Source organism: Phaethon aethereus (assembly GCF_964289735.1).
Source record: "Phaethon aethereus genome assembly, contig: HAP1_SCAFFOLD_607, whole genome shotgun sequence".
NCBI lineage: Eukaryota > Metazoa > Chordata > Aves > Phaethontiformes > Phaethontidae > Phaethon > Phaethon aethereus.
The window spans coordinates 11,179-25,661 of NW_028114254.1; the positions used below are offsets into that span (position 1 = coordinate 11,179).

Below are 14,483 nucleotides of genomic sequence, written 5' to 3' on the forward strand. Positions count from 1 at the left end.
TCACGTGTCCCAGCTGTTGTCTTTAAAAGCTATGTTGACTAGTCGCAGTTCTAGCTCAAAAGCATCGGGTCGGTCCTGCGGGTTGGCAGCCAGCATTTCCTTGATCAGCTGTTTCATTCGCGCATTCATGGATTTTTTCTTTACGGGGATGAGCAGTTCCATTTTAGGGTTTTCTAGGAGCGCCTCTCCAACAGGCACGATCGCCGTCCCCTGCTTGACGTAACTCCCCAGAAGTTCTTTCTTTGTTTCTGTATCTATGAATGTGATTCTTTCCAACATTGCCCAGATTATAATCCCCAATGCAAAGATGTCTGCTTTGGCGGTGTAGTGTCCTTCCCAGACTTCAGGGGCCATATAGAAGTCAGTCCCACATGCAGTTGATAGAAAACACTTATTTACGTTAACTGGTTCCTCGGGATTCTGTCCTGAGGCTGAACATACTTTACTCAGCCCAAAATCTGCTACTTTTAGGGTCGGCTCCAAGTCACTAGCATCCATCCTGCTCTGAGATATCAGAATATTGTCAGGTTTGAGATCACGATGAATAATCTGATTTTTGTGTAAGAACGCCAGTGCGCTGCTAAGCTGAAGCATGAAACTGGTGTTGGTCTTGCGGTTTGGCTTTCGGGACAACAGATACTCATTCATATCTCCTCCATCACAGAAATCCATTACAAACCAGAGGTAATAAGCACTTCTGGGGTCAAAGACTATTTCTCCTTTTAATGAGGTCTCTACAAGCTGCAACAAGGAAAAGAAATGTTGTAACTACCTGATGGTCACAAGAACATAAAGATGTGACAGAAAAATGCACGAAGTTTGGTTCTTCCTCTCGATAATCCAGAAAGTAAGATATTGCAAATGGTGGAAAGAAAACTATATAAAGTTTATGATGTAAAAAAAAAAAAAAAAAAAAATCACAATGTATTTGACAGCCTCCTTTTTGTGCGTGCGAAGCATATCAAGTTCACACTCCTGCCCAGAAGCTAGACCCAGATAACAGTATTTTAAAAGATACCAAGTGGCCATTGCACTCCCATCTGTTTCAGCTGGACAGTGTCCCACCTCAGCAAAGCCCGTCCCACCCATTCTGCTAACAACTTCAATGTACAAACAGTTTCAACAAGTAACTCCGTACGGTGTGCCACTGGGCTGTATTTGTCCTCCGCTGAAGAAGCAGCGCCAGAACAGATTTTTAAAGCCTATTCTCCATTCCTTACACATCAATGTATTCTAGCAAGTGTTAACACAGGATCCTTTAACTCAGGAGAATGCTAATCTATGGGCATTGCTGAACAGCTGCTGCACGTAACACCTTTCCCACCATCATGACCCACTAGCTATTTTCTAGAATATAAGCAGTGAGTAGCTCGAGCAGCTAGTTCTAATGGCTGCTTCATACAAAAAGCAAAGTAAACCCAGCAATCAGTTTTACTAATCCTGTTTACACAGCTACACATTTGCCTCTTCAGCTCCTCTGAGGTAGCTCTTAGGGAAGGTAAGTCTTGCAACTATTTCTGTTAGCAGTAAACCAAACGCAGCTCCAACAGGCTTCCAAAAATTAAGGTAGCTATTAATATTTACAGAGGCATTTTAAAGTGCTTTAAAAAAGTGACTTTTTCCATCCAAGAGCAAAATTACTAGCAATTTATAGCTACCTTTAACTATGAGCACAACTACTATGGACAAACTTAAAACAGTAAATCCATGTTAGAACTAGAAAACTACGTATTTCGGGTTTACAGTCAGTAACAGTGAGATTAAGATATCAGAGGACAGCAGGGAGTCTAAGTGAGCACCAACACACAGCTTTCCAGAAGCTGTACTTGCACAGTTAAGAATGGCAAGACAACAAAATCCACTACCAGGTCTGTGACGGTGGCAAAGCACCAGAGGACCAGGCTAGTTCAGGACTCTCGCTTTACTGACTTGGTTCATCTGACACCAGTTTAGGATCTGCCCCAAAGCCCTTCAGGAGACACTAATACTCCCTCCCTGTCCAGCCTCCTCACACACTGCGCCCATACAGCTCTGTAATGTAATATCACCTGGGGTAGGGAGAGAGGAGGGCAAGCCAAGGGAGATCCGATTTTCTCTATTTTAGCATATGCTGTTACAAAGTGATCCCAGTTCTCTTCAGAGGCAGCTCAGCTCTGTCCTTTGCTCTCCTCTGCTCTCTAGAGCAGGAAAACAATTTCTAGTGCTTGCACCTACTACCAACAGCCCCAGACACAGGCGAGATCTACATGCCACACTGTTAACAGGCATTACCATCAAAACCCAATGCTGCAGGTGATCTGAAAGCTCTTCCCCACCTTGCAGTTCCACCCTGGTTTTTTTAAGCTCCTCCCTGTACAGTTGTCCACAAGTTTGATGCAATCTCTCACAGATACACTAACGACTAGGAAGGTAAGGCGCTAGTTTCTCCCACATGAGCTGGCCAGTATTATTTTACCCTAATCCCTTCATGAAAGCAGGTCAGTAACAACTACCAAGCCACAGCGAGTTTACAAAAGCAAGAATCCTCTTTCTCAGGCTTGTACAGCGCTCGGCACAATGGGACCTGGACAGCCGTGAAGGGTTGTCAGATGAATGTTCACTAACAAAAGGTCCTACATTAGACATGCAAGAATGACAACAATAAAAACTGAAATGATAAAAGCTGACTAGGGATAACACAATAAACATTGAGCAGGCTTCTGAATTTTTAAACTAGAGACACAAATTTCTGCCAGGGGATGATTTATAGTTGAGGCACCTTCTTGACAAGGGAATGAATCAGATTATCCTCCAAAGTCTTTCCAGACCTACTCGTTCTTCAAAAACATGCATCTTCAAACTTAAAAGGCGACTTAAAGGTCCCTTTCGGTAGCCACATAGGGCGAATTATATTTATTCTCTTATTTATCATACCTTTACCTCTCTTTAAAAGAGATTAGTAGTTATTTATTCAAAAAAGAAAACAGCTCACCACATGCTACCAATTGCTTATTATTTCTGAAAGAATTGTAAGTGTTGGCTTCCTACATCAAGATGGTTACTTCCTCTTCCAAGGACATCCGAGATTAAGAAATTCTTCAGAGCTCTGTCCTAAGACATTGGTACACGTCTGCTCATTAACCCTGCAGCAGGGCTTCTACCAAGTAATATGACAGCCTGCACCTCCCTTGTGCTTCACCTGTGGCGTTTCCTCAAATTATCAAAGCAGATTTGCATTAAAAAAACAAATCCTGGAGTCTTTTAGAGTGGCACGGCTTCAAACTACAAGATACAGGTTGTTCAACAGATAACACTCTTTAAAAGATATAAAATAATTTTTGGGTGTCAACAACATGAATGATACCCTCTCCTAACTAAGCATACCTCAAAAAAAAAAAAATCTCAGCTACCCGCCTCCTTCCCTCCCAGCTACACATCCATAATAATTACTTCCACCCCATTACCTCAGCTTCATGTACCTGTAAATAAAGGGAGGAACTGGAGCCATGGGACATCTTCTGCACCATACCATCTTTCTGTAAGATGCACTCCTCCAGGTGAATGACGTTGGGATGCTGGCTCTTGATACTGCTAAGTGCCCAGAACTCACGCAGAGCTAGTTCCACGTTCTCTGGAGCATGGCACCGAATCTTTTTCACCGCGACCCGTGCAGAGGTCTTCCTCACGACTGCTTCGTACACCACACCATAACTGCCACGACCAACCTCCCGTATTAGATCGTACTTAGGCTGGCTACTCACCATCTTCAAGATCAAGGGTTCTGGGGAAGGGGGAAAAACCCACAGAACTAAAACTTATGAACAAGAACTGGGCTGTATTTTCCCCCATATGGCTTGGTGCGGCAACATTAGGCCTACCAAAACCCTGCAATTAACAGGGCAGTGCCTCTGAGTGTTACACTGAATGCAACGCTGCATTTGAGTGCTAGAACATTCCAGAAGCTGTTCTGTAAACCTGTACCTGTTGCCACAGACTAGTTAAAAATGAAATGACATCATTTTCGTGGGACTATTACAATTTCAAATACAGCCCAGTTTTCAAGGTGGCAACAATTCAAACCTAGACTTGTATTGTACCAAGACAGCACTATCGCGTATGCTCCTGCTCCTTTCTCTCAGTGTCTTCCGTGAACATCTGCGGGAATAATAGTACGGTATCATGCTCTCCATCCACACCTGGGATAGCAGAGAAGAGGTTCTAGTTGAAGCCTGTGGTTGGGCAGCAACAGATTTAATTAACACCGCCTTTTATGGAGGTGACCACATAAGTAAGTGGTTCTGTTATAATTCAATAATGAAATTCTTTTACTGATACTCAGACAAGAGGATGCTTTGGATCGCTTCCAATTTATTTTTTAATGTTACTATGATTTTTCACCTGGTCTCCTCTGAATGAGGAATCTACGGTTACAAAAAGTTAAAAAGGGTAACTGATTGCAGAAGCTTGCACCCAGCATCTAACTTTCACTTTGTGCTCAACAGGGCAAGGACAAAAGTTAAGATATTGCTCTGTAAGTAAAACGAGACACACACGCACAAACAAAAATGGCCACCAAACACTGCTACAGATTTATCACCCTCCCTGCAAACCTCCCTGCAAAATTACAAACCAAAACACACCAGCACCACCTTCACACAACCAAACCAAAATGGGACACTGACTATAGACAGGGGAAAAAGAAAAAAGCTTGGCTAGCCAATTATCACTGGCCAAACTGAATGAAACACACACACACACAAATCACAGCTACTATATCAGAACTAAAACAGTTTGTAAGATTGCCAGTGATAAATGTAATTCTCTTTATGTCAGTAAACCAGGCAATAAGGACCACATCGAAACACCCTGTTATTTGTAGGAAGTTTTCAAGTATTTCCACTGGTTTAGGTACTTTTTTTTTTTTAGAAAAAAGAAAAAAAAAAGAAAGAGAGAGAGAAAAAAGGTATCATCAGTCTCATGGCAATACTACAGAGACATTTTAACCTTTCAGCAAAGTTCTGTGATACACATTTAAAAGACCATTTTGAACTGAAATGTGACGTGCCCAAGAAACGCATGACTCTCAGATTCTGCTCACGAGATGTATTGAGCCTGCAGCTGTAGCAGGACTATGATGAACAGATTAAGATTACAGCCTGAACATTAAGATCTGATGGGCCAATCGCCCTTACCATGCTGGGGAGAACAGCAGGATCTATAATCTCACCAGCGGCCAAATAATTCCTGAGGAAAAGACCGCGTTACTCAAACATTATCACATCAAGCTCAAAATGAGCAGAAAACGTCCCCCCCCATGTTGAGAGTCGGTTAGCTGTATGCTGTTACCAGAGAGGATCTGTCATTCTGCCAAGCGTCGGGGTTGCTACCTGCCTTCCCTCACCCCCACAGCGGGCTAGGCCGGTCTGGAAATGCCACCGAGGTTTATTACCTAACCCAAGGAGAAGCGCTGCCTGCTCCCCAGGGCAGCTCATGGCAAGCGGCAGGGCCCTGGCAGCGGCGGCGGGCACAGGCCAGGCGGTGCAAAGCAAACAAGCCGGTCCTACCCCTGCTCCCTCCTGCAAGCCTGGGAAGCGCTCTCCCTCCCTGGCTGCCTCGTTAGCAGCAATAATTACGGAATAAAATAAATTACCTCCCTCCTCTTCGCCCTGCTCCTCCAGGGAGGCCCTACAAGGGGCTGCCACACCGGGACCCCACCTGCAACCGACGGGGACCTTGCTCCAGAGAGAAATTACCGAGGCGCCGCTCGCTTCGGGCGGAGGCCGGGAGCGAGGTCTCACCCCGACAGCCGCGGCCTGAGGGGGAGCCCGCCCCGCTGGGCCCTGCAGCCGCCTCAGCAGGTACCCAGGCCCCCTCACAGCCCGCCCCACCACCGGGGGGGGGGGTCTCCGCCCGCGTGGGCCCGGCACGGCGCCCACTATGACGCACCTAGGCAACCGCCCAGGACCCGCTCCCCGCTGCCCCCAGGCCGGGCACCGCGTTACCTCAGCACCGCCGCCGCGTCGCCTCCGCCCGGCCGCCATTATCGGGGTCCCCTCCCCGCCCCTGCGTCGCCGCCGCCACGCCCCGGCGCGCGTGCGCCACGCCCCCGCGCCGCCGCTGCGCCCTCTGATTGGCCGGCGGCGAAGGGGCGGGGGGAGCGCGCGCCCCCCCACCGCCGTGGGGTGCGCGCGTGCCGTTCCCGCGCTGGCCCGGCGGCGCGCGCGGCCGGTGCAGCCGCCTGTGCCAGGTGATGCGCGCTGTGCAACCCCTTCCGCCCCGGCTGCTCCGTGCCCAGCCCTCCCCTGCATCCCCCCAGGCTGTGCTCACCCCCCTTTGCCGTAACGGCCCTCCTCTTTTTTGGGGGGGGGGGGGAGTGGGAGGGGGTTGTGATTTTTATTTATTAATTTTTGCTTGGCATTAAGAAAAAAAAAATAGTACAGTCCCTTGTGCCTTTGGTCGCGCTCTGGCTTTGTGTGACAGTGACACAGCTCCCGGCGGCGAGCCGTCCCCCCTCTCCGTGCCCTGCTCTCTGCCATTGCCCCCTCTCCTCTGCAGGCCGGAGGTGCCCCCCATGCACAGGAGTCGGGGCACGGGTCTCCTCACCCCATTGCACAGCCGTCACAGCGCCATTGTGGGAGAAGCCGGGGCCACCCGCTGCTCGGAGCCCTGCAGAGACCAAGCAGAGGCGGTTCAGATACGCTCCGGCCATCTCGACAGGCTCTCGCGCCTCTCCGGGTTAACCGGGAACGAGCTCAGCGGTGATTAGTGCCCTGGGCCCTGCCTAAGCTGCCCCAAGCCAATTAGGGGCCAACGAGCCCCTTGTGGATTTTGAAAGCTGATTAGGGCATTACAACCCCTCCATTCCTGTGAATCCCCTTAATCGAGTCCAGAAGCAATTAGTTAATCAATGCCACCCCCAGGCAGGGCCAGCCCGTGGGGACGGGTGCACACCTGGGTGCCCCGCTCCTGGCTCCGGTCGGCGGCTGACCCCCGTGCCCTCCCGAGTGCCCGGCCAGCCCTGCTTCCGTGCCAACGCCGCCCTGGAAGAGCCCCAAGTGCCGAAACGGGGACAATTTTGCAAGATGTGCTTGGCCGGTCCCAGCACAGTCACTTGGTCGACACGTGAGCCTGCCCGGAAGGAGCACCCGAACCGGCTGCGGGGCTGCCCTGCCCCGGCGTGGGCCGGCCGCGGCGAAAACGGGGCCTGTGCACCCCTGCACCCATGTACTCATGGACACACGAACCCCTGCACCCGTCTAACCCTGCACTCACGTACCCCTGGACCTGCGCACCCATTTAACCCGTGCACCCATATACCTGTGCACCCCTGCGCCCCTGCATTTGTGACCCATTTACCCGTGCACCCTGCGTACCCGTGCACTTGTGCACCCGTTTACCCGTGCACCCGCGTACCCCGTGTACTCGTGCACCCGTGCGCTTGTGCACCCACGTACCCCTGCACCCACGTACGCTGCACCCCTGCGCCCCAGCACCCATCCCCTCCTGCCCGCGGCCGCTGTGGGCGCAGCAGCAGCCGCCACCGCGCCCCACCCCGTCCCCCCACCAGCGTGACCCATAGGCGACGGTGCTATAATTACCCCTCTCCCCTCCTGCGGCTGCCAGTATTTACAGGTCTCCCTGCGGACGGGCGCCGGCATTTGGCACGACACCCTGTTTATCGCCAGCTGGGCACCGTGCGCCGGGGCCGTTTTCCCCGGGGGGTGTGGGTCCTGAGGGGCTGCGCTCGGCCGCTTCCCCCCCCCGCCCCATTTCTGGGTCAGGTTTTGCTCCCCAGCGGGTGCTCGGGTCAGGGCTGCGCACGCCGGCGCGGGGAGCAGCCCCGCAGCCCTCCCTGCGGCTGGGGGTACGGGAGAGCCCCCCAACCCCTGCCTGGCCCCTGGTTCGCGTGCCAGGCGCGGGGGCTGCGTCTCCCCTCCAAGCACAGCCTGGGGACCCGCCGGCGAGGCACGTGTTTGCACCCCAGCCAGCGGCCGCGTTTTGGGGGTGCAAAGGGAGGTGCCCCTATAAGCCCCCCCCGCTGCTGCTGGCCCTGGCTCTGCCCCATCCCTGGCACCACCACCACGTCCGAATGACCGCGGGGCTGGTTTTTGCCCCCCATGCTCCCAGCCCTACGCCGCTGTGGGGTCCAGCCCCGCGATCCGGCCATGCTCCCCCCGGGCGCGCGGCCGTTTGGCCCCGGGGTGAAGCCTGGCCCTGTTTACCCCCCAGCTCCGGTTTCGGCGTGCCGGCAGCCGCGGCACGGGCGGGCAGGGCCTCCCGGACAGCCTGTCCCCCCGGCTTGTTTACCACTGCCGCCGGCATCCCGATGGCTCAGTCCCGTGGGACAGGTGCTTCTTCCCCGGACACCCGACCCCACGTCGGGATTCGGCTCCGCGTGACCGGGCAGCGACTTATAAATAGCGGGACGAGGGGTGCTGCCGGCAGCCGAGAGCGGGCGAGAGGAGCGCCGTCATGTCGATGGATTTCCAAGCCGGCATCCTGCGGGATGGCAGCCCCATGGAGAGCCTGGAGAAGCAGCTCATCTGCCCCATCTGCCTGGAGATGTTCAGCAAGCCGGTGGTGATCCTGCCCTGCCAGCACAACCTCTGCCGCAAGTGTGCCAACGACGTCTTCCAGGTGAGAGGGGGGGGTCCTGCGCCCATTCCCCCCACCCTGCCCGGGCTGGGGGTCACCGGGATGCTGGTGGTGCTGTGGGGATGCTGATGGACCCCCCGATGGGCATCTCCCCCTCGCAGGCTGCCAACCCGTACTGGCAGAGCCGGGGCAGCGTGATTTCGGGGGGCCGGTTCCGGTGCCCGTCGTGCCGTCACGAGGTGCTGCTGGACCGTCACGGCGTCTATGGGCTGCAGAGGAACCTGCTGGTGGAGAACATCATCGACATCTACAAGCAAGAGTGCTCCAGGTGGGCACGGGCGGCCGTGGCTGATCGCTTGTGCCTTGTCCCGGCGGCGACGCGGGGACGCGGGGACGCGGGGACGCGGGGACGCCCACCTCCCAGCACCATCACTGAGAGCACAGGAGGTTGCAGCTGGGCGAGAAATTGAGGGGGCTTTTCTGCTGGCTCAGGGGTCCCCGGTCCAAATCTTCCTCTCCTGACCCAAATCTTCCTCCCTTGTCCCAAATCCCTCCCCCCTCTCCAGAGCAATCTGGGTCTCGGGGGGGTCAGGAGATGGTGGGTCCCTGGGGGGGCAGCAGGGCAGGTCCTGCCCCCTCCACGCTCTGCGGCCGGAGCAGCCGGTGGGAGATAAGAGGTGTGGGGGACAAATCCAGGCTCTGCTCGTGACAGCGGGCGCTGCTGGCTGATACGGGGCAGAGGGACAGTTTGGGGGGGGACCCACTCAGTAAAAGCATGCAGCTGGCGGGGGACAGAGGGGTCACAGGGTCTGGAAGCAGAGCAGCAGCCCTGGCCAAATTCCCTGAACCGCTGTAAATATTGTTTGAGAGCCATGGGGACGGGGACGATGGCACGTGGCAGGTGTCTGTGGCTGCCGGGGGGGCTTGGGGGGCCAGCCCTGTCTTTGCTTCAGTGGGTTGGCTTGTCCCCATGTCCCCACTTACCGCGGAGGGGACGATTTGGCTGTAGCCCTCAGCTTGGGACCTCCCGGGGGTTTCTGGGTGCCCCTACCCCGGTCACGCGTTGGGTGACAACAATAAAACCCGGGTGCCCAAGGCTAAAATGAGGTGCTTGTGCCGCGTCCCTGGAGCATGACCCCAGGGTCCCCCAACCACCGGTGCCGACTGCTGCCGTGCCCAGTGCCACACTGGTTTAAACTGGGGCTTGCTGGGCTTGGGGCTTACGGAGGCACAGAGGTTGGTGGCTCCCAAAGGAGCAAGTGTGGGGTTACGCCAGGATTTGGCCTCTTTCCTTGGGGACCTGATTTTGGGGTGACTGTGCAGCATCAGTGGGGATGTCACGGCAGTGGGGATGATGCTGCCAGGGCGATGTCACCGTGCTGGGGATGATGCTCGATGGGGACATCACCCCGACGGGGACGTCACCACGACGGGGACGTCACCGCGGCCGTGCCGCTCTCTCCAGCAGGCCGCTGAAGAAGGGGGAGCACCCCATGTGCAAGGAGCACGAGGACGAGCGGATCAACATCTACTGCGTCACCTGCGAGGTCCCCACCTGCTCCATGTGCAAAGTCTTCGGCACCCACAAGGACTGCGAGGTCGCCCCTCTGCAAACGGTCTTCCAGGGCCAGAAGGTGCCGTGCGGGGGGGCACGGGGGGGGCCATGGGGGCCACGGCTGGTCCCGGGGCGATGTGCTGAGCTGGGGCGGCCGCAAATAGCACTGGGACCCGCTGGCGGGGTATTAATAGTCCCCGGGTGACTTCGCCCAGGAGACAGCCTATATTTAGCGTGGCCGTGGCTTGGGGGGGGGCGTGGGGGGAGCGGAGTTAGGGCCGGGCAATGCCCAGCCCGTCCCCAAGTTGGGACGGGAGATGTCCCCGTCCTGTCCCCATCCCTGTCCCCGTCCCTTGTCCCTGCTGGGGTTCAAGCTGCTTCTGTCCGTCCACCCCTGCCCAGACCGAGCTGAACAACTGCATCTCCATGCTGGTGGCGGGGAACGACCGGATCCAGACGATCATCTCCCAGCTGGAGGACTCATGCCGGAGCACCGAGGTGAGGAAAGAGGGAAAAGGAACCCTCCAAACCCCAGGGGTGGCATTTGGGATGGCCAGGAGGGAGCTGGCGCCCACGGAGCAGGGAAGCCCCTGGGATGGTGCCGAGGACACACGCGTGGCATCCCCTGCCCCTCGTCCCCGCAGGAGAACAGCGAGGCGGCCAAGCGGGAGCTGTGCGCTCGCTTCGACGCCGTGGCAGCGCTGCTGGAGGAGAAGAAGTCGGAGCTGCTGCAGCGCATCGCCTGCGAGCAGGGCGACAAGACGGGCTTCGTCCAGGGCCTCATCCGCCGGTACAAGGAGCAGCTGGAGAAGTCAAGCCGGCTGGTGGAGACAGCCATCCAGGCGATGGAGGAGACCGGGGGGGCCACCTTCCTCATGGTGAGACCCCCAAGGCCCCCCCCCCCCGCCCCGCCGGTGTCCGCATGGGGTCCCACCGGCTTGGGGACATCCTGGCAGCTGCCACGCGGCCCCACTCACCTCTCCTCTTCCTCCCCGCAGAACGCCAAGCAGCTCATTAAAACGTAAGTGCCCAAATTGGGGAAAATTCAGCCATCCCCAGTCCCTGTCCCGCAGCCGGGCAGGATTTAACCACGGGGTGCCCGGGTGGTTGGGCACGGGGATGCCCCGACCCCCCACCCCTGCACCCCGCGGTCCCCCAGCCTGGCGAGGGGGCCGGGGGGGACATGGCCGTGCTCTCCCTGCCCAGGATCGTGGAGGCCTCCAAGGGCGGCAGGCTGGAGAAGATCGAGCACGGCTACGAGAGCATGGACGCCTTCTCGGTCAGCCTGGACCACCTCGCCGAGGCGGTCCGTGCCTTGGACTTCGGCCCTGGTAATTCAGCCCCCGACCCCCCAGTGTCCCTTTACCAACTCCCACCGCCCCAGTGGCACCCGTCACCTTCCCTGGTGGCCCTGCGGTGACATTTGGTGGCCTGTTTGCAGCCGAGGAAGATGAGGAGTACTTTGATGGGGAGGAAGAAGAGGTAGAGGAGAATGCGGCGACCGAGAGGACAGTGATAGGTAAGAGGCGGCACAGCTGAGCCCACCTGCCCAGGACCCTCCATCCTTCAGGTCTTTGGACCCCCATGACACCCCACATCTTCTCCCCGTGGCAGCTCCCCAGTAGCCGCAGCGGCGTTGCCGGCGCGGGAGAAACGCCGCGGGGCGCAGGATGTCCGGCGACGGGACTCGGGACGGGAGGGACGCGCCGCGGGGGCCGGTGGCTCCAGCACGGGACACTTTTCTATACGGGTGCAAAGAGGACAATTCCGCACATTTTATATCTTCCTTGTTTTGTACATAATTGTCACGGATTTGAATTTTGTGTATTTTGTAAAGAAAACTGGTGTTTTGGGTGGTTTTTTTCCTCGCCTTTCGTTCTCAGCTTGCCAGCCCCGCGACGGGCACTGGGGGTGCGGGTGGGTTTGCCGGGCCGCTGTCATCACCGGCGTCCCTGCCAGCACCCGGCGTGGCGGAGGGACGCCTCCCAGTCCAACACTTAATTTTCAGCCTCATTAGCACCTCTGGCAGCACTGGCACCCTGTGCCAGGCCGCCTGCCTGGGGATGTAATGGGTTGGCACCCAGCAGGATTTATCTCCTGGCAATGGGGTGCCCGGGGCCAGTGCTCGCCCGGGCTTGGGGATGCGGCAGCGGGGGGTGAGGATGCTCCGGGCTGTGCCGGTCCCCAAAATGGGGACAGCCTCTGCATCGAGCACGACCGCAAAAAATACACCGTGAATGCAAATATAGACCAGAAATGCTTTTCTCCCACAAAAACATAAGCCCGGCTTGGCGCCTGGCCGAGGGGAAACTGAGGCAGCGCCCGCAGCGGTGCTCTGGGCTGTGCCGCGGTTGCAATTAGCCCCAGGGCAATTAGCACTGCTCCCCCGGGGCGGTGGGCAGGAGTCGCTGCTGGGGGGGGGTCTGGTCCCAGGTTTACCCCTCACATGGCGGCTCCACAGCTGGATCTAAACTGGGGGGGCCCGAGGTCTCCCTGGAGCACAGAGGGGGGTCACCGGGTGCCTTTAGGGGGGGACTGGGGGGTGCTCCATCCTCCCCCTGCCTCGGGGGCTGCATCCATGCCCTGGTGCATGGTTCCTGGGGGTCGCCCATGGGGGTTCCCAGAGCAATGCCCCCCCGTCCATCAGCAGCCCCCCGGGTGAGCGGGCCCACCCTGGGGCAGGCGGCCGCGGGCGCTTTGCAGCCGGCCTGGCCCCCCCTCCCTCGGCCGGGCTTTGCACACGAGTCCCCGTCACTTCACACGGGCCGAGGCCACCGGCCGCCGCCAGCACCAGCCACACACCGGGGTCACCCGCCCCGGCCCCCCGCCCCGCAGGAGGATGGCAGCCGGCGAGGAGAAACGGCATCTGCTGAGCGAGGGCGCAGGCGGGTAGGGGGGTGCCCGGGGGGGGGCTAAGGACGTGGTGTCCCCTCTTCCCCATGGGGCTCCCAGGTGGGGTCCCCTGGAGGCATCTGGCCGGGGAAGGGGCTGGGAGGGAGCGTTCAGGGTCCAACCTGCTCCCCAAAATTCTCCCAGGCCCCCCGCTCTGTCCCCCGACCCCTCCTCTCCCCTACAGGTCCTACCTGGGGGCCATGCAAAAGAACGGGCACAACTCGGTGCAGGGACAGGCTCCCGCGCTGGAGCTGGGGGCACGGCGCAGCCGGCACTGCCACGCACGGGGGGCTGCCGGCCACCCCGGCCAGCAGCAGCGGGCGCGCAGGAAGCTCTACCTGGCTGCCAGCATCTGCCTCGTCTTCATGGTGGGGGAAGCCGTGGGTGAGTGGTGGGTGCAGGCTCTGGCCGGGGTGGTCCCCATAGGGGCACCCCAAATGGCTGCCCGCAGCCCCTCTTGTCCCGATTCCCCGCTGCGGGTGCAGGCAGGGTGCGGGCAGGTCTCCCTGTTGCTTTTCAGTGGGTCAAAGCGCCCGGTGGGGCCCCCCCACTGTGGCACGGGGTGACCTGGTCCGTGCCCGCCATGGGGTGGGAGTCCTGGACACCCCCCCTGACGCCGCCCCGGTGTCCCCGCTGCCCCCCGGCTCCGCAGGCGGGTACCTGGCACGCAGCCTGGCCATCCTGACGGACGCAGCCCACCTCCTGACGGACTTCGCCAGCATCATGATCAGCCTCTTTGCGCTCTGGGTGTCCTCACGCCCCCCCACCAAAACCATGAACTTCGGCTGGCACCGGGCAGGTAACGAGGTGGCACCACCCCCGGGGCCGCCGTCCCGCTCCCGGGGACCCCAGGGAGCACTCGCAGCATCCCCGGGTGCCCTCCCCGCGGGGACCGGGCGCCTTGGGGGGCCCTGGGGGGTGTGGGGAGCCCCGGCAGCGCCCCGGCACCACGGGCAGGGCAGAGGCACTGCCGTCCCCGTGCAGGGAGCAGCCCCAGGGGTGGGTGCTGGGTGCCCACCCCGAGCCCTGGTGCTGCTGGGGGAGGTCAGGAGGGTGCTCAGGCTTGGCGTGGCGGTGAAGCGGCAACGCAGGGCTGGGGGGGGGCTCTCCGCAGAGATCCTGGGGGCCCTGCTCTCCGTGCTCTCCATCTGGGTGGTGACGGGCGTCCTGGTCTACCTGGCGGCCCAGCGCCTGCTCTCAGCCGACTACGACATCGAGGGCAGCGTCATGCTCATCACCTCCGCCTGCGCCGTGGCCGTCAACGTCGTGTACGTACGGCCGGCTCTCGCCTCTGCCGGGTGTCCCCCCGCCCCGTGCCCGGTGGCCCCGGGGACGTCACCGCTGCCCTACCCACAGGATGGGGGCAGCTCTGCATCAGACGGGACACGGGCACAGCCATGCGCCGGCCGGCGAGCAGCCCAACGCCAGCGTCCGCGCTGCCTTCATCCACGTCGTAGGGGAC

The 14,483-nt window shown here is 58.6% G+C and overlaps 3 protein-coding genes across 3 annotated transcripts; 2 read left to right on the plus strand and 1 right to left on the minus strand.

Annotated features, from left to right (window-relative positions):
• PDIK1L (PDLIM1 interacting kinase 1 like) lies at positions 1-3,847 on the minus strand (the record flags this gene model as incomplete). The annotated part of the gene is made up of 2 exons (XM_082015730.1): positions 3,459-3,847; positions 1-741 (listed from the first exon to the last, which is right to left on the minus strand). The coding sequence occupies exons 1-2, from the start codon at positions 3,741-3,743 to the stop codon at positions 1-3; spliced, it is 1,026 nt and encodes a 341-aa protein (XP_081871856.1). The 5' UTR covers positions 3,744-3,847.
• A 4,514-nt stretch (positions 3,848-8,361) lies between these two features.
• TRIM63 (tripartite motif containing 63) lies at positions 8,362-11,754 on the plus strand (the record flags this gene model as incomplete). The annotated part of the gene is made up of 9 exons (XM_082015731.1): positions 8,362-8,616; positions 8,736-8,902; positions 10,040-10,208; positions 10,532-10,627; positions 10,774-11,007; positions 11,128-11,150; positions 11,336-11,460; positions 11,571-11,648; positions 11,744-11,754. Exons 1-9 carry the CDS (start codon positions 8,452-8,454, stop codon positions 11,752-11,754), a joined length of 1,068 nt encoding a protein of 355 aa, XP_081871857.1. The 5' UTR covers positions 8,362-8,451.
• A 1,214-nt stretch (positions 11,755-12,968) lies between these two features.
• LOC309416152 (proton-coupled zinc antiporter SLC30A2-like) lies at positions 12,969-14,479 on the plus strand (the record flags this gene model as incomplete). Its single annotated transcript, XM_082015729.1, has 5 exons — positions 12,969-13,018; positions 13,206-13,405; positions 13,674-13,820; positions 14,136-14,289; positions 14,378-14,479. Coding segments are annotated over 5 exons (653 nt in total), but the record flags the coding sequence as incomplete, so codon positions are not given.
• Between the last annotated feature and the right edge of the window lie 4 nt (positions 14,480-14,483).